This window comes from Cydia strobilella, chromosome 25 (assembly GCF_947568885.1).
Source record: "Cydia strobilella chromosome 25, ilCydStro3.1, whole genome shotgun sequence".
In the NCBI taxonomy this organism is placed as follows: Eukaryota; Metazoa; Arthropoda; class Insecta; order Lepidoptera; family Tortricidae; genus Cydia; species Cydia strobilella.
In genome coordinates, this window is record NC_086065.1 from 1,060,958 (window position 1) to 1,081,245 (window position 20,288).

Here is a 20,288-nt window from a genome sequence, read left to right on the forward strand (position 1 = left end):
CTCTCGAGCTCTGGCAACCTTACTCCCCGGCAGGAACACAACACTATGAGTAGAGTCTAGTGTTATTTGGCTGCGGTTTTCTGTAAGGTGGATTATATTGCTATTGTATACATAAATATGTTTCCACCACACCAGCTCGTAAAGGCATAGTCTTCAAAAACTGATTAAATAGTTACATTTTATCCAGAACAATAGTTAAACTTTTATTTTAATTAATGATCTTAAACCTTTTTTTCACAGACTATTAACCAGCTTCTATCAGAAATGGACGGGTTCCACCAGAACGAGGGGGTCATAGTACTGGGCGCTACCAACCGCCGGGATGACTTGGACCAGGCTCTGCTGAGACCGGGACGTTTTGACGTTGAGGTGATATATACAACAAAACTAACACAACAAAAATATGTAGAACAATTATGTCGTTTTTAAGCAAAAGGTACCACATAGGCGTCCATAGGCTACGGTAACTGCTTACCATCAGGCGAGCCGTATGCATGATTGCCACCGACGTGCTATTAAAAAAAAAAAAAAAACATTGTCGCCTGCCATAAGGACGCTCTGACAGGTTTTTCGTATAAAGATACAAGCAAGTTTCGTCCTTATGGTAAGCGACAATGTGGTACCTTTTGATTGAAAACGACACAATTAGACTAGCAAACAATTTTATACTAGACTTGTAGGGACCTCTATGTGGAAAAGTATTAGAGGTGGCAGATATTTTTGGCACGTTTCATGCGCTATTATTATTGCATAGGCACATGATTGCCGCGACAGTGTCTCGCGACGAGATAGACTACCCGTCTTTTTAGGGTTCCGTACCCAAAGGGTAAAAACGGGACCCTATTACTAAGACTCCGCTGTCCGTCTGTCTGTCCGTCTGTCACCAGGCTGTATCTCGTGATCTGTGATAGCTAGACAGCTGAAATTTTCACAGATTTATTTATTTATTTTTATTTTATTTATTTAGTCACATGCACAAACTTACAGCTAAGATGCCAAAACGCTTATGCGGTAGAGATATTAGAGATATTATGATGATGTATTTCGGATGCCGCTATAACAACAAATACTAAAAACAGAATAAAATAGAGATTTAAGTGGGGCTCCCATACAACAAATCTGATTTTTGACCGAAGGGTCAGTACTTGGATGGGTGACCGTTTTTATAGTTAATGGTACGGATCCCTTCGTGTGTGAGTCCGACTCGCACTTGGCCGGTTTTATTTTAACTACTTATGTTAATTAAAGAAGGACGTCGACGCGAGATACTGTCGCGCCAATCATGTGCTAGCCCGGCTGATTGTACACAGTGAAGAGAAAACGCTAATAAATAAAGTTTTTAACTTTTTTTTAAAGGTGAACGTGCCAACACCAGACTACGGAGGTCGCCGCGAGATCCTGGAACTGTACCTGGGCCGAGTGACGGCCAACCCCGACGTGAACAGCGACGTGCTAGCCAGGGGGACCACCGGCTTCACCGGGGCAGACCTCGAGAACATGGTCAACCAGGCCGCCCTCAAGTAAGATATCCTGGAACTGTACCTGGGCCGGGTGACGGCCAACCCCGACGTGAACAGCGACGTGCTAGCCAGGGGGACCACCGGCTTCACCGGGGCAGACCTCGAGAACATGGTCAACCAGGCCGCCCTCAAGTAAGATATCCTGGAACTGTACCTGGGCCGGGTGACGGCCAACCCCGACGTGAACAGCGACGTGCTAGCCAGGGGGACCACCGGCTTCACCGGGGCAGACCTCGAGAACATGGTCAACCAGGCCGCCCTCAAGTAAGATATCCTGGAACTGTACCTGGGCCGGGTGACGGCCAACCCCGACGTGAACAGCGACGTGCTAGCCAGGGGGACCACCGGCTTCACCGGGGCAGACCTCGAGAACATGGTCAACCAGGCCGCCCTCAAGTAAGATATCCTGGAACTGTACCTGGGCCGGGTGACGGCCAACCCCGACGTGAACAGCGACGTGCTAGCCAGGGGGACCACCGGCTTCACCGGGGCAGACCTCGAGAACATGGTCAACCAGGCCGCCCTCAAGTAAGATATCCTGGAACTGTACCTGGGCCGGGTGACGGCCAACCCCGACGTGAACAGCGACGTGCTAGCCAGGGGGACCACCGGCTTCACCGGGGCAGACCTCGAGAACATGGTCAACCAGGCCGCCCTCAAGTAAGATATCCTGGAACTGTACCTGGGCCGGGTGACGGCCAACCCCGACGTGAACAGCGACGTGCTAGCCAGGGGGACCACCGGCTTCACCGGGGCAGACCTCGAGAACATGGTCAACCAGGCCGCCCTCAAGTAAGATATCCTGGAACTGTACCTGGGCCGGGTGACGGCCAACCCCGACGTGAACAGCGACGTGCTAGCCAGGGGGACCACCGGCTTCACCGGGGCAGACCTCGAGAACATGGTCAACCAGGCCGCCCTCAAGTAAGATATCCTGGAACTGTACCTGGGCCAGGTGACGGCCAACCCCGACGTGAACAGCGACGTGCTAGCCAGGGGGACCACCGGCTTCACCGGGGCAGACCTCGAGAACATGGTCAACCAGGCCGCCCTCAAGTAAGATATCCTGGAACTGTACCTGGGCCAGGTGACGGCCAACCCCGACGTGAACAGCGACGTGCTAGCCAGGGGGACCACCGGTTTCACCGGGGCAGACCTCGAGAACATGGTCAACCAGGCCACCCTCAAGTAAGATATCCTGAAACTGTGCCTGGCCGGGTGTGAACCCCGACGTGAAAAAAAATCCGTATCATTATTGTAGTGGGTATGCTTATAAACATAATGTGGGTACTTGGGGAGATGCATGATATCTAATAAATCAGTCATACGCCATCAATGGTTTAATTTGGATCCCGTCCCATACTACATGGTGTCAGGTGTGGTTTTAAAGTGTATTTCGGTGCATAAAAGTGCTTAAACTGTTTGTTATATTAAAGGACGGATAATAGTATTACAATGGTTGAGAAAACTGTGAGTGCGAGCGGTGTGTACGCGGCTATTCAACAGCCAGCGCCTTTGCAACAAGAGGGCAATATGGCTACCAATTGGCGAGAATGGAAAATGTCGTTCGAATATTTTTTGATTGCCTCAGACAAGGCATCTGTTCCGGATGCAGAGAAATGTGCACTATTTATGCATGTTATAGGAAAATACGGCCGAGAAATTTATGAGGAATTAGATGTTGCCGAATCGGAAAAATCTAATTATGACGTTTTGTGCAAAAAATTTAGTGATTATTTTGATCCACAGAAAAATATAAATTACGAAAGACATATGTTTTTCGAGACATATCAGAAAGACATGACTTTTGATAAGTTTTTAGGGGTGCTAAAAGTAAAAAGCAAAAATTGCAGTTTTGACAGTTTAAAAAATAGCCTAATATTAACGCAACTTATTCGTGGTTTAAAAGATGTACAAATGAGGGAAAAGCTACTGGCAAAAACGTCGTTAGGTTTAGAGGAGGCGGTAACTTGGTGTCGAGCGGCAGAGCGAGCGGGTCAGCAAGCGGCGGGCTGCAGTGTACAGCATGCGACGAGCGGCGGCGGCGCGGTGGAGCGCTTGTGGCGCGACGGAGCGCGGGCGGCGGGTGCGCCCGCGGCACGGGGCCGGTGGCGCGGCGGCCGCGGCGGCGGCGCCCGCACGGGACAGGCGCGGGGCGCGCCTCAACGCCAAGCGCCACGACAATATTACTCAAATAATGTGTGCGACAAGTGTGACTTAAGGCATAGCGTGAGTGACCGGTGTCCGGCATCGGGGATTTCGTGTTATCGGTGTGATAGGGTTGGACATTTCGCGAAGTGTTGTCGTGTGCGACCTGCGCAGCCGCAAGTCCGCGAGATGGTCGGCGGTGATGGCGGTGACGAGGACGGTGATGTAAACGAGGACTTTGGTGAGCTTATTTTGTACAATATTAATATCGATGAAGCCGAGTGTACCGAGTCGTGGACGGAAATGATTAGTGTGGATGGTGTGAATATAAATTTTAAATTGGACAGTGGTGCGGCCGCCACGGTAATATCATTGAATTCTTATATAAATGCAGGTTTTAATACGGAAAACTTAATAAAAAGTAACATTGTACTGAGACAAATCGACAAACAACGATTGCCGGTAGTAGGTTATTTTAATGCGTCCTTGGTATGTAATAATAGAAAAATAATACAAAAAGTTTATGTATTGCGAGTGAATTGTAATAATTTGCTGGGATTAAAAGCATGTGTCAATTTGAATCTTATTGTCCGAACTAGCGATTCTACTGAGAGTAGTTTAAAAATTAATGAAGTGAAAATTGATGAATCGGTATTTGAAGGCATAGGGTGTTTGCCAACAGTATGTAAAATAGAATTAGATAAGACTGTACCGCCGGTGGTTGCCTGTTCGCGAAAAATACCTCTGAAGCTGCGTCCTCGTTTAAAGGAAGAACTCGATAATATGGTCAAGTTGGGTGTTATTGTAAGGGAGGACGGTCCCACAGATTGGGTTTCAAATATAGTGGTAGTAGAAAAACCAGATAACAAACTTCGTGTATGTTTAGATCCTAAACATCTTAACAAAGCAGTAAAACGAAGTCATTTTTTACTTCCTACTCTGGAAGAGATAACCAGTAATCTCTCGGGGGCTAAGTTTTTCTCTAAATGTGATGCTAAAAATGGCTTCTGGATGTTACGTTTAGATGAGGAAAGTTCCAAGCTTTGTACGTTTTCAACTCCTGAAGGTAGATTTAGGTACATTAGAATGCCCTTCGGAATTAACTGTGCACCTGAAATCTTCCATAATGAAATGTCAAAAATATTTAAAATGGAGGGGGTAGAGGTTTACTGTGATGATATTTTAATCTGGGGAAAAACTGAGCAGGAACACGATAGTCGACTTAAGGAGGTGATGAGACGGGCGTTATTAAATGGGGTCAAATTTAATCAAAATAAATGTGTATTCAAGGTGTCCGATATTATTTTTTTAGGTCACAGTTTTAATGCGGTTGGTATGAAACCAGACAATAGTCGGGTGAAGGCAATAATTAACTTGCCAAAGCCGAGTGATAAGAAAGACCTCGAGCGATTTCTGGGAGTTACTAATTATCTTTCGAGATTCATACCTCAATATTCAGAGATATCTGCTCCGTTGCGTAGTCTATTAGCAAAAAATGTTCAATTTGAGTGGCTCCATATTCATGACAACGCGTTCAAAGAATTAAAGTCAAAAATAAGTAGTAGCCCAGTATTAGCATACTATTCGCCGCACGAAGCAGTGTGTGTATCAGTAGATGCGAGTTCGCGTGGCCTGGGCGCTTGTCTGATGCAGGGCGGGCGGCCCGTCGCCTATGCGGCGCGCACACTCACGCCCGCGGAGACGCGCTGGGCGCAAATCGAAAAAGAACTGCTCGCGGTGGTTTTCGGGTGCACTCGATTTCATCAATACATTTATGGTCATAGTGTGATTACTGTGGAAAGTGACCATAAGCCGCTGGAAGCTATCATGAAAAAACCACTTAACGAAACACCGGCGCGCCTCCAGCGCATGCTTTTAAAATTGCAGCATTATAATATTGATCTCCGCTACAAGCCCGGAAAGGAGATGTTTATTGCGGACACATTGTCGAGAGCGCCTAGTGAGGCGGGCGTCGATAGTGATGTGTGTAAGGATGTGGTAGTGCACGTTAACATGTTATATAATAATGTGGAGGCGACACCCGAAATGCTAGGTAAAATAAAGGAGGACACATTGAGGGACCCCGTCCTGATGGCTATTTGCGAATACTACCATAACGGCTGGCCCGGTAACAAAAGAGAGGTCAAGGATATTGTAAAGCCATACTGGGACGTGCATGATGAGCTTCACGATGTAAATGGTATTTTATTTAGAAATGAGAGAATTGTGATACCGGTTTCGTTGCGCAAAGAGATGGTGCGTCGAGTTCATGAGGGCCACCTGGGGGTGGATAAATGTCAGAGACGAGCGCGCGGAGTGATGTGGTGGCCCGGCATGGCGCGGGACGTGGAACGCGCCGTGCTGGCGTGCGAGACGTGCCAGCGACACCGCGCGGCGCCCGCGCGCGAGCCGCTGCAGCCGCACGAAGTGCCCGAGCGCCCGTGGCAGGTACTAGCGGGTGACATTTTTGAGTTTAAAGGCAAAATGTTCTTATTGGTTGTAGATTATTTTTCAAAATTTGTTGAAATTAGCTGTTTAAATAACTTACAAAGTGGTACCGTAATTGAATCACTTAAACAAATGTTTAGTCGGCATGGGATACCAGAAAAAATTGTCACCGACAATGGGACACAATTTACGTCAATGGAGTTTAAAGGGTTTTGTAAACAATGGGAATTTGCGCATGTCACCAGTTCACCTTTGTACCCGAGATCGAACGGTCTCGCAGAACGCAACGTACGCACAATAAAGGGATTAATGTTAAAAGCATATGAAACAGGGAGTGATTGGTATCTCGGTTTACTAAATTTCAGAAATTCACCCGTGACAGGAGAAACATACTCTCCGGCTCAATTATTAATGAGTCGAAGTTTAAAAACACGTTTACCGGTAACAGATGCGTTATTGAAACCGCGCACAATTGATCGACGTTTATTTAAAGACGAGAGATCAGCAAGAATAAATAATTATAAATCAAATTATGATCGTGGGACTAGGGCGTTACCAAAATTAAATCCAAACGATACGGTACGCGTGAAGCAAAATAAAGAGTGGGTAAAGTCACAAATAGTTAACCAAGCTCAAGATGGTCGTTCGTACTGGCTACGAACTAACGATGGTGGAGTTTACAGAAGGAACCGTCAGCACATATTGAAAGTTCCAGACACGACCAGCGAATTAGCGCCTCGTAGTCAACCTAACACTGGCCGTACGCGGGGTTATTTGGACTGGGACCAGTTTCAGAGTCCTGGAGAGCCGGCAACCGGTGCCGTGACCACCAGACCCGACCGACCCGACTTGCAACCATCGACTTCGGCTAATAGGTATTACGTAACTCGAAGTGGCAGAACAGTAAAACCACCTCAACGATATTCATGAATTTTCCTTAATGTGAATTGAGTACTGTACTGTTTACAAACGCGAAGAGTACCTGTTAAGTAATTTCGAACGTAAAGTCAGTGACTCACGGTCAAAATTCCATTGTTCTTTACAATGAAATATTGAAGTACATTTAATACTAAAAATATTAAAAAAAAAAAAAAAATATTTATAAGGAACTTAATTTTGTTATTACGATCATTTCATTGTTTCTCTAATATTACTGTTAGAGTATAACATGTATCTTTTTAATTACATTTTTTAAATAATTGTTTAAATTTATAAATATAGATGTATGCACAATTGTTTATGTATAGGTTGTACGAATAGATAAGCAGCACTGTACACCTAAATGAAAAAAAAGACGAAGGGAAAAGATAGTAGGCAGGTAATATGTATAATTTTAGTACTGAAAGTGTAACTATCATACCAATATATTGTATACGGTTTATTTTAGTATTAAATTGCATGATAGGCTAACAGTAAAGTTCGAAGACCTTTGTTTAGGCATTGTATAGGAAGGGAGATGTAGTGGGTATGCTTATAAACATAATGTGGGTACTTGGGGAGATGCATGATATCTAATAAATCAGTCATACGCCATCAATGGTTTAATTTGGATCCCGTCCCATACTACAATTATCAAACATGCTCGCAAATTTTCACAGGAATCGGTTAAGAAATGCCCTTCGTGAGGTTAAAACTGAGGGTCCCCTTTTTTAACAATATTATGTTTTGATTGCAGGGCAGCGATAGACGGCGCAAAGACAGTCACAATGAAGTATCTAGAAGACGCCCGAGACAAGGTCCTCATGGGTCCGGAGAGACGTTCTCGACTGCCTGATGAAGAGGCCAACACCATCACTGCGTATCATGAGGGCGGACACGCGCTAGTAGCTTATTACACCAAGGTCAGTGGACATTATTGTGGGTCCAGAGATATTCCAGGTCTGATCAAGGCACGACAAGGTGCTGATGGGTCCGGAGAGACGTTCTCGACTGCATGATGAATAATAGCTGCGTACTATGAGGGACACGCGCTAGTATCTTATTACACTAAATTGGATGAGATTATTTTAGAAACAAATGGTCCGTTAATAGTAAATTACGTCTAAATTTTACATTTTAGATTAGATCAACGTTTGGCAGTTCGACTTTTTTTAGGGTTCCGTACCCAAGGGGTATAAACGGGACCCTATCACTAAGACTCCTCTGTCCGTCTGTCTGTCACTAGGCTGCATCTCATGAACCGTGATAGCTAGACTGTTGAAATTTTCACAGATGGTGTATTTCTGTTGCCGCTATACAAATACTAAAAAGTACGGAACCCTCGGTGGGCGAGTCCGACTCGCACTTGTCCGGTTTTTTTAAGATTAGATTAGATTAGATGATTTATTTCTTGAAGACAATTACATTATAAGTTTGCATTAATGTCAAAAATATTAGAATTTCTATCATGATCGTCAAAATAAAAATGAAAATAATAACAATACTAATACAGGGCAGTTTGTGGCGAGCTGTTGGGGAGTGACGACCCCACGGACCCGAGTGCTCCAGAGAGTCGGTCAGGGTCTCCGTCTCCGGCGTGTCTTCGGCGGTCGGAGTGGACCCCAAGGGGACCCGCAGGACTCTCAGCTCTGGCTTGCCTTCATTGGCCGTCCAGAGGGGAGTCGTAAGAGCTATATGCTCCAGGGGTGGAAGTGAAAGATGCATAAGACGCGAGTTGGCACAGTGGCTGGTAACAGCCACTGGGTAGCGGCGCGGCGCACACCTCTTGACACCCCTGAGCCGCTCACACCGGTGTTGCTCCTGGTCGTCTTCACGACGGCAGTTTCAGGGGCCCATCTAGTCAGCGGCGAGTCACCACCTGCCTCGATAACGTGTAGAGACATTGTTATGGCAGGTGTCCGGAGTTCTTTACAATAGCCCAGTCTCATTGTCCACCCAAACTTCAATCCATAGACCGGTATACTGTTCACTTTTTCTGCAATAGTCCCAATGCCTGCTGCGACCGGTTCATGGGTGTCTATTGTTGCGCCTGTGAACGGGTTCCAGCAGGCGTTCTACATGACATTAAAGCTCTCCAAGGGGCCTCTACGTGTTGGATCTATATCCCCACGCAAGCCTATCAAAAGACCGGGATTTATAGGCCCGTGATATCGAAGGAGATACAATACTAATGAAATAATATAACGTCGTTATCAAATGTATATCGTAAAATTGGCATTACCTTTTTTTAAATCCGTTATAAATTATGGAGGTATCATTCACATTGTAAATTTTATATAGTAGTACAAAACTTAAAGTTCCCCTTAATTTCAGGACGCGCACCCCCTCCACAAAGTGACCATCATCCCCCGCGGGCCCTCGCTGGGCCACACGGCCTACATCCCGGCTAAGGAGCGGTACCACGTCACCAAACAACAGCTGCTAGCCATGATGGACACCATGATGGGAGGCAGAGCTGCTGAGGAGCTGGTGTTCGGACCTGATAAGATTACTTCGGGTTAGTTTCTTATCCACACGCAAACTTTTCTAAAAGAGTTGTGTTAAGGCTTGACAAGTTAGCTGCTGGAGATGCTCACCCCCTCCATAGGGCGCTCACCCTAGTGTAAACCGTTCTCATAAAAAAACTGCAAATCGATGTACAGGTTAGCCGTTTGGCACACGCATAATAGAAAAAAAAATGGCTGAAATGTAATAATGTGGTATATTTTTAGAATCGCCTCACAATGCCCTTTCGTGTGATACCACACACGATAGGTTATTGAAAAAGAAAAAAAAATTCCATACAAAAAAATAAATGTTTCAGTAGTCCTAGGGGAAATTTTTTAAGGAACTGCGGGTCAAAAAAATTGTTTTGACCTCTAGTATGCGTGTAGTTTTTCTTTGAAATTGGGGTCGAGCGGCTTCTACTATCCCATCCTGAGGGCACTTACCCCATCCAAAAACGCTTACCTCCATCAAGCTTTCCACAAGATGACCCTAATTTTGTGGGCCCTCTCCTGGCTGCCGGATACTCATTTTAGGAGCTTTTGAAAATTTTAATGGATTTTTTTTCGCTCCTAACTGATATAACTTATAATAATCAAAAAATCTAAAAAAAGTCAAACGAAGGGGCATATAGCTATGGTTAATACGACATAATACGACAATAAATTTTGTAAAAACATTTTCCGTAATGTCAATATCCAGGGAGGAAAATGGTGACTGCGTATGTGTAGCCGCCGTGCAGGTCTCGACGACTCAAATAAAAGACTTCGATTTGAAGTAAACTAATATAATTTTCAGTAGGTACTGGTTACAAGGTACAGTTGACAAAACGGTTAAAAAGCGTAGAAGGGGTGGTTATGGTATAGAGGCTGATGAGAGAGTGATTCAGCGAAATTGAACAGAAAAAAGGTGCTTTAAATTTAGGTGCCTCTAATGAGGGCTATCGTTTTTTTGCTCACCAGTTGGCGCCTCTGTTGATGGTGGTCCAAAAGACTAAAGAACAGCCGTCAGTCATTGAAGTGACAAGTGACATTTGACATTTCGAACTATGGAAAAGACCACCATCTACACTAGCGCCCCTAGCGGCGAATTCATACGCGTTAGCCCTCATTGGCCGCGATAGAAATGATGTGGAGCGCTCCTATTGGTGCTTTAAAAAAGCCTCCACAGACTAACCGAGCCCGACGGCTGCGTTTAGCTACTGCTAGGAATATTTTATATAAATAAAAAGTTGCGTTCGCAACAGTTTGTATGAAGAAGTCCTCGTCTATCGTCTTAACTGTATAGAATAGAATAGAATAGAATTTCTTTATTTGCCAGAATACGTGTATAAGATGACAACAGAAAACGTTTACATGTATCAGTATTCAGTCGAGGACACGACATGCAAATAATTGACAATTTAATAATTTTAACATAAAATAAAGTACAATATAGAAAATATTACGACAGAAATGAAAACAGTGGGTAATTTTTCCTGTTAAAAAACTAATAATAAGTTGGTAACAATTTGAATATTAAATAATAAAATGTCCATGAATAAATAAAACTAATATCGATAAGTTAAAATTTTTATATAAAAAGTCAAATTACAAAATGGATGTCGTGTATAATTTATTTAAAAGTCATTGGGAAAATAATTTAATAATAAGATGTCAAAATATATACATAATTTATGCAACTTAAATTATCATTCTAACTGCTTTAAATTATTATTGTGCTCTAAAAATTCCCTCACACTATAAAAGCAATTTTCAGACAGCCATTTTGTAATCTTATTGCTAAATTGGTTACTATCGATTTGCTTTAGCTCATCAGGAAGACTGTTGAATATAACTATACACATATTGTATGCATTTCTGTGGTATACAATAGAATGTGAAGGAGGTTGATACAATAAATGCTTGTATTGCGCTCTCCGATTTCCGGCAAATACATCAAATCTCTTTTTAAAAAGTTCAGGGTGTTTTTTCACAAATAGACATGCTTTTTTTATGTACATGCAAGGCAAAGGCAAAACATTAAATTGCTTAAACAGTGGTTTACAACTGTCCGTGATCCAAGCGTTGGCTATCGCACGAATACACTTTTTCTGCCGAATGAACGCTTTTTCAATGTCGACTGAATTGCCCCACAGTAAAAGACCGTAGTTAAGTACAGATGCCACATATCCGTGATAGGCAGTTGTTGAGGCCTGTAAAGATACCGCGTTTCTAAGTTTCCTTAGGGCGAACACAAATCCGTCAAGTTTGGAACAAACAACATCGACGTGTTGTTTCCAGCTTAGGTTTTTGTCAATATGTAATCCTAAAAATTTCACATTATCACATTTTTCTACAAGGATGTCATTATATTTGATGTCAAGTTGGTCAGGATTGGTTTGATAGGAATGAAATTGTGTATACACTGTTTTTGTTAGGTTAATCTTGAGGTTGTTATTACTGGTCCATGTGCTGATATCAGTCAAGGCTTTATTTATTTCAGCTTCATACGTTAAAATGTTCTCTCCCTTAATTATCAGTGTAGTATCGTCCGCAAATAATATACACTTTTGTGCGGTAGCTTGGGGAAGATCATTGATATAGACCAGGAATAGCAATGGGCCCAAGTTACTGCCCTGAGGAACTCCCCATTTATTTTCACGAAAATTGGACCGGAACTTTTGTTTTACAAGACTTTTCCCCTGGATAACGAATTTTTGAATTTCCGTGCACTGTTTTCTGTCTCCCAGGTAGCTTTTGAGCCAAGCAAGTACTGAACCTCTAATCCCATATATTTCAAGCTTCTTCAAAAGTATGTTATGATTAACAGTATCGAAAGCCTTACTTAAATCAAGGAAAATTGATGTTATTGGCAATTTGTTATTTATCGCTTCTGAGACATATTTGATAAAATGAAAACATGCTAATTCAGTCGAATGGCTTTTCCTAAAACCGAACTGATTTGGTTGTAATATATTTTTCTTTTCAAGGTAATTCGTTAACCTCATAGACATTGATTTTTCAAATAATTTGGATATAACTGGAACTAATGTTATAGGTCTGTAATTGTTTGGATCTTTGCGACTACCCTTTTTAAATAATGGTTTTATAATTGATAACTTTAGTTGTTCTGGGAAAATGCCTTGACTGAATGATAGATTTATAATATGTGTCAGGGGATGGGTAAGGCTTATTGCATTTAATTTCAAAATATTCGTAATAATGTCATCATAACCACAAGCTTTACTGTTATTCAGCGACAGAATTAATTTGTACACCTCATGTTCATCAACTGGTTTCAGAAACATTGAATTTATTTGCTTATCCAGATTGTTTGTTGCTTGGGGGGGTACTTGTATTATATCTAAATTAGAACTGGTAATATTAATGAAATAATTATTAAATAAATTACAAATTTCTTGTGGATCGGTATATGTCATATTATTAAATTCTATAGAGTCAAGATTGTTGTTGTGTTTATTATTAGATGTCATCGATGATATTATATTCCATGTCGCCTTACATTTATTCTTATGATTCATAATGAGCTGTTTATTGGTCATTCTCTGAGATGCTAAAATACACTTCCTGAGAATATTATTATAAGATTTCAGTACATGTATGTTTTCATTCTTATTTTTTGATGATCTACAATTCATATACAGTTTACGCTTTGTGTAACATGACTTTCGTATACCCTTTGTAATCCACTTAATTTTATTTTGGCGATTGCTAGTTTTTATTTTAATCCAAGGAAAACATAAGTCGTAGAATAAACGCAAAAGGTCGTAAAACTTTAAAAACGCTTCATTAAAATCCTCAGTACCCAGAATGTCAGAGAAAGATAGTGCAGTTATGCATTCAGAAAATTTAGCAATATTTTCACAACTATAGTCTCTTACGAACTCAAACCATCGAATACATTTATCAGACCTTTGCACATTGATAGTTAGTGTTTGAGCCTTGTCATGGTCAGAAAGACAAAGATTATGAGTCTCACTTACCACTTTTTTTATGTTTATATTGCTGGCAATTTGGTCTAGGCAAGTATTACGCCTGGTTGCTGTGTTAATATGCATGATAAAGTTATAGTTCATCAGTGTACTCTTCAGGTCTTGGCTAAACGAGCTGTCTGTTAAAATATTAATATTCCAATCCCCGCAAATTACTATTTTCTTTTTCTTGTACTTCGTTACTAAATGCATTAACAAAATATTCAACTTATGAATAAATATGCCTACATGAGATCGAGTTTGTTCAGGTATTCTATAAATTACAACGATTATAAGATTTAATCCAACAATCTCTGTTCCACAGCACTCAAAGTAAAAATTTGTTGCCAGTTTAGGGTCTAATTTAATAGATTTTACCTCTACCGATTTTTTAACTAGGATAGCAGTACCACCTCTGCTGCCTTCTCTACAATAGGATGCTGCTAATTTGTAATTGTTAATGATAATATTGCATTCACAGTTGCGCTTTACAAAAGTTTCGCTTAGACAAATTACATCAACCTCCTGGTTCCTACTTTGAAATTCCTGTAACGCAATTTGCAACAGTTCAATTTTGTTTAACAAGCCGTTTATATTTTGATGAAATATTCTAAATTTATTATCGGAGCAAGTATTTTTGATCTGTCGATAGTTATTCACGAAAAAATGTTGATTTATTACTCTTATTAGACAGATCGTCATGGCAAGGGTCAACAGTTGATGAGTTTATGATTTCGTTTTCCATCTGGATTAAGGACACCAATTGACAAATGTCAGTAAATAATGTATTAAGTAATAACTTTTGTATAATTTCCAGGGGCCTCATCAGACCTCAAGCAAGCCACGTCCATCGCGCAACATATGGTCCGCGAGTGGGGCATGAGCGAGCGAGTCGGCCTCCGCAGTATGGAGGTGTCGAGGGGGCAACCATCACATCCCACACTAGGACCTCAGACCAATGAACTAGTAAGACTTCGTTTTCTTTAAGGGGTCGTTCATCAACTTTTGACCCCTCCCCCCTCCTTGTCACACCTGGTCACATTTGGCAACCCCCTCCTCTCTGGTGTGACGTCACATATCGCCGCTATACTTATTCAACCTCGTATCTGCAACACTCATTTGTTGACAAAAACACCCGTATTCCGAATGAAAGAAAAGCGACATTTCCATCAAATGATTGTTGCAGATATGAGGTTGAGTAAGTATAGGGACGATATTTGGCAATTTTGTCTTTAACGAGGTTGGCAATTTAAATAAAATATCATTATTTTTATTAAAAAAATTTTTCTTAATAAAAGCAATATTCGTAATTTTATAACATGAAATCGATTAGGAATAAAAAAACACGTAGAAATATTAATCATAGTAAAACCCTATTATTTAACTGTACAGCGAATACAAAACAATCCAAACAGGTGTAGTTAAAGTGATGTCACAAAGTTTGTGACTCCCCCCTCCCACTTGTCACAAATTGTCACATTTTCTTATTTATTGTTTTATTTGTGAAAATCTCTTGCGGCTTACGGTGACCCCAAAACGCTCACAAGATAATAATATTATTGAGATAAATAACTATACAAATAATGTCAACCTACCTAATAAATAAATAAAATAACACAATTATATAAAATTAAATTCAATTACGCCAAATTACAAGTGAAATGTGAAATTACAATTAGAAAGAAAGAAAGAAGAAAGAAAAAGCATTTATTAGCACAACATAACAAGACTAAAACTAGAAATAATTAAACAGAATGAGGTTGCGCTAAATGGTCCTTACTCAGCTTGGTGTCACGGTGTGAGCCAACATGGCACACTCCGCGACGCTGATTTTCAGTATTAAATCAAATTTCGGGAACAAATGTTACATTACGTCAAATTGACGCCCTCCCTCCCCCTAAACGTGTAATGTATTTAATAGATGACCCCCAAGTCTCTTGAAGTTTATAATTTTGTGTTTTGAGCCACGTCCACGTGCGTTGGTTTCGACTCCGCGCACGCCTTCCAAATTTATTTTTATTTTTATTATGAATTAAAAAACAAACGGTTATTTACAAAGTGCGTGGTAATTATACATGGCATTTAAATATCCGGAATAACGTTGTTGCGTGTACGGAGAATAAAACTGAAATATTCATAGTAATTATACTAATTATACATGTATAGTCTGCATCTTCTCAAATGATTTTTTCGCCAAAGACCCTAATCTGTTAAACAAAAGCCTTTGTTCCTTTTATGCGTGCGTGTGCCCATTGTTGGTAAGCGCGTGACCATTGTCTATCAGCAAAGAGGATATAATAGGATAGAGCGGTACTGTCATTGTAAATTTTGTGCCACCAGTAAATTCACTGCCATCTATCGACACACGATTTAAATTAAAAATAAAAATATCAAAAAATGTATTTATATATGGATAAATGATTTTTCTTATTTGCAATATTTGCATTAATTATTTTTATATTATTTTGACACATGTTCTTTCACTGATGATGCGTTAAAATGGTTAAATAACAAACGAAACCGTCAACACCATCTATACGAGAGTAGGCCAAAGGTAGTGGCGCCATCTGATCGAGAATCAAATTTTCTTCATTTTCGAGGCACGTTTTTTCCTTAGACTGTATCCATCTATTACGGAGTTATATCTATCTTTGGTATCAGCGAGTGGCATACCAACCAACCAACCAACCAACAATAGCCACACGATCACCAACAATGGGCACGCGCACGCATAAAAGGAACAGGCTTTTGTTTAACAAATTTGGGTCTTTGGCGAAAAAATTATTTGAGAAGATGCAGACATTGCAGACTATACTATACTTGTATAATTGTGTCGTTTTCAAGTAAAAGGTACCACATTGTCGTTTGCCATAAAGACGCTCTGACAGGTTATTCACATAAAGATCCTAGCAAATTTCGTTCTTATGGTAAGCGACAATGTGGTAAAACGTCACAATTGGTGTTTCATCGTCAGGTCAAAGAGGATATAATAAGGTAGAGTGGTACTGTCATAGTAAATTTTGTAACCACAGTAAGTTCACTGCCATCTATCGACACACGATTAAAACTAAAAATAAAAATATCAAAAAATTTATATATATATACGGATAAATGATTTTTTTATTTGCATTTATAGGTATTATATTAATTATTTTTATATGATTTTGACCCATGTTCTTACACTGATATGAGTTAAAATTATTAAATAACAAACGAAACGCCATCTATACGAGAGTAGGCCAATAGTAGTGGCGCCATCTGGTCGAGAATCAAATTTTCTTAATTTTCGAGGCACGTTTTTTCCTTAGACTGTATCCATCTATTACGGAGTTATATCTATCTTTGGTAGTATAATAGGTGTTTAATCATCAGGTGGACACGGAGATCAAGAAGCTGCTGTCGGAGAGCTACGAGCGCGCGAAGAACATCCTGCGCACGCACGCCAAGGAGCACAAGGCGCTCGCCGAGGCGCTGCTCAAGTATGTACACATACTGTTCTATGTTATAGGGGCCGTGCGTGTCGGAGGGTCTGCCATCTTGGAATCATAAACTATACATTTCATTTTATTTATTTACAAATAAGCTTACAGTCTATAACCAAGGCGCTTATGTTATTATATCATACATGGTATGTTACACTTACACTATAAAATTACATGTCAAAGTTACAAAAAAAAGAGAAACAAATTCAATTATATAATATTATTATTATTTATCTCCACGGGACTTAATCGCGTAAAATAGTTTTAAAATGTACCTCCGACGTTTCGAGGACGGCGTTGTCCCCGTGGTCTCGGAGAAGACTGGCTAAAGTTGACATCAACATCTTCTAGGCGCGCGAGTTTTTCGAACTACCCGCACTTGGTCTTGTTTATTAACTTGAACGTTTTGCGCACTAGGGATGCTACCGGGTCGACACACAACACTCACAATATTCGATTTTTCAACTTTCGATATTTGGTTTCGCTTACACTTACTAATGACTGGGTTCCATGTGGATGAGATCTTAAAACCTTCGTCTCGATTGAAATTTCTATGTTTCTTGATTTCAATGGCTTCACGGATTTTTCTACTATAAAACCCACGATCTGTAGAAAGTATTCTAGGGTTGTGAAGCTCAATCCAGTGGTTTGGCCCTGACTCTAGTAAATGCTCAGCAACGGCAGACTTGTTCACCTGACGGTTCTGTAATATATATAATATATAATATTATGTCAGTAAAGTAAATAAATATTAATCAACTAAATTAAATTCAAAAATTCATAAATTCCTTTAATAACTTGGTTAGACGCACATTGACACTTCACGCCAAAGCAAGTGATCCTCTACAGTTCACGTACGTTTTCTTATCCATTGTAGGTTCTGACATCTTGTGGGCTATATTAGAAGCATAAACTTGATATTTACACTTTGCGCCAATAAACTGGGGGTTCCTGTGCTGCCCCCTACAGTTTATGCACGCTCCCTATATGGGTGTTTTTTTTTTTTCTTTCATGAAAGACAATTTACATAATAAGTTTGCATTAATGTCAAAATATAAGAATTTCTATCATGATCGTCAAAATAAAAATAAAAATGATCTGCTAATTTACTATTTATCTTGTAATAACTCTCTTTATTCTTTAAAAACTGATGAGAAAGTGCATTATATCTATGAATATTATTATTAGAGCGTTTTCACATGTCCGATCCGATATCGGATATAGGATCCTACATCCGCTAGGTCAGTAAAATAATTCGCAAAAATTTTGTCATGTAAAAAAAATTCGCAATTTCGGAAACTTTACGATTGCACATCAGTTGTAGTGCGTAGTAAATCAAATGTTTTTTATGGGAATTTTACACAATTTCGTTTTTTTTTGCGGTTTTTTCCCAGATTTATTTCGAAAAATTAATTACGTCATACACAATGTCACTGATGACCGATGACAGTGTCAAAGTCAATACAATGCCAGAATCTAACACATAGACGTGCAACCTTAACCTACCCGTTTAAATTCCTTATTACAAAAAAATACAGGTTTTAAAAAAAAACTTGTTTTTTTTCGGCTTTTTTCGTTTTTTTTTTTTTTTTTTTTTTTTTCTTTAACTGAAATTAGCATTGTTTTTTTTTTGAAAGAATCTTGAAAGAAACGAGCCGTCTTTAAATTTTCCCGTATTTTTCCTAGTCTTTTCAACGCTAGCAGGGCGTGATCTAACCCAATACCTGTCTGTCATAAAAAGCTTACTATGTTGTATTGTCAGATACGAAACTCTCGACTTGGAAGACATCAAAGCCATAATGAACGGCGACAAGCCCGCGAGTGAGAAGAGCCGGTCGACGCGCGAACCTGCGCCCGCGCCGAGCCCCCCCCACCACCCCGCACCGCCGCTGCTCCCCCCGCACCCGCACCCGCAACCGCACCCGCAGCCCGCGTAGCGACAGGTAACCATACTTTTTAGGGTTCCGTACCTCAAAAGGAAAAAACGGAACCCTTATAGGATCACTCGTGCGTCTGTCCGTCTGTCACAGCCTATTTTCTCTGAAACTACTGGACCAATTAGGTTGAAATTTGGTATACATATGTAAGTTTGTGACCCAAACACGGACACGCGCATGTAATATCTCTGGTGTTGCAGGCGTCCATAGGCTACGGTGACTGCTTACCATCAGGCGGGCCGTATGCTTGTTTGCCACCGTCGTGGTATTAAAAAAAACACGGACATGTAACGTAAACAAATGAATTTTAAACATGGGGGCCACTTTTGGGGGGTAAATGAGAAACTTAAAAATAAAGTTTTTCAAACTATATCGCGTTAAATATCAAATGAAAGAGCTCGTTTTGATCATCTCGAATATATATTTTTTATAATTTTAGGATAAACAATTTAGAAGTTATTCAAGAAAATTGGTAAAAAATTACCTTTCCCCCCCCCCCCCCCCTTTATCTCCGAAACTACTGGGTCTAACCGCTAGGCCACCAGCGCTTCAAAAGTACAATTGGTACAATTTTTAATATGTATGTAGAGCTATGTTTTTCCCGGGTAGATTAATTGTATTCTGAGTCAATTGGGGAAGCGAAAAAGGTATTCCGGGCAGATTTATTGAATTCTGATTCGATTCGGGAGTAAATTTAAGCTAAATCAAAAATATGTATACATATTTTCCCTAGGGACTAAAATACGATTTTTTGCCCCGCTTTGCAAGTCTAATATGAAGCACTTATCTTGTTGCAGCCGGGCCACAACGCAGCTGGAGACGTTAGAAGTGTCTTTGAAAATTTTGCAGGCGCCACAGGAAGCTTCCAAATCAATAAAAATAAGCAAAACCCACGAAACTGACACCACGTAGCGAAACAGGAGATGTATTACCGATTATTTCTTAAGGACTGATATTACATATTCATATTGTTTTATCTTGGTTTTTATTTAGAGTATTTAGACAAAACTTCAATCGTTTAGACTTGGCCTAGCATTGATTGGCCGTTATTTTGTTATTTTTTCTTTATTGGGGAAAAAAACAGACATAGGAAGATAATATAAAACGAAGAGAATGGTTTTTACATTAATAGGTGCAACCTACATCCTGAGACAAATCCCACTAAGATTTATAAATCAAGAGTGTATAAGTGGCATTGTCATCGGATTGAGGTACTTATAACCAGAGATGGGCATTAATCGATTAATTTTTAGTTAACTAATCAATCGATTAAAAATATCAATCGTCATTTTTTAATCGCGATTAATTTAGTTGTGAGAATGTTCGACTAACAACTAAATTAGTTTTAGTTTCAATC

The 20,288-nt window shown here is 40.4% G+C and overlaps 1 protein-coding gene across 1 annotated transcript in view; it reads left to right on the top strand.

The window, feature by feature from the left end:
• Window positions 1-19,907, top strand: part of LOC134752918 (ATP-dependent zinc metalloprotease YME1L) — a 31,003-nt gene extending 11,096 nt beyond the window's left edge. The window contains exons 8-15 of the mRNA XM_063688700.1: window positions 241-369; window positions 1,357-1,520; window positions 7,792-7,957; window positions 9,369-9,552; window positions 14,330-14,478; window positions 16,885-16,991; window positions 18,757-18,937; window positions 19,729-19,907. Of these exons, the coding sequence (XP_063544770.1) occupies window positions 241-369; window positions 1,357-1,520; window positions 7,792-7,957; window positions 9,369-9,552; window positions 14,330-14,478; window positions 16,885-16,991; window positions 18,757-18,931 (1,074 nt within the window). The 3' untranslated portion in view covers window positions 18,932-18,937; window positions 19,729-19,907. The remainder of the gene's footprint in view (window positions 1-240; window positions 370-1,356; window positions 1,521-7,791; window positions 7,958-9,368; window positions 9,553-14,329; window positions 14,479-16,884; window positions 16,992-18,756; window positions 18,938-19,728) is intronic.
• Window positions 19,908-20,288: the final 381 nt, after the last annotated feature.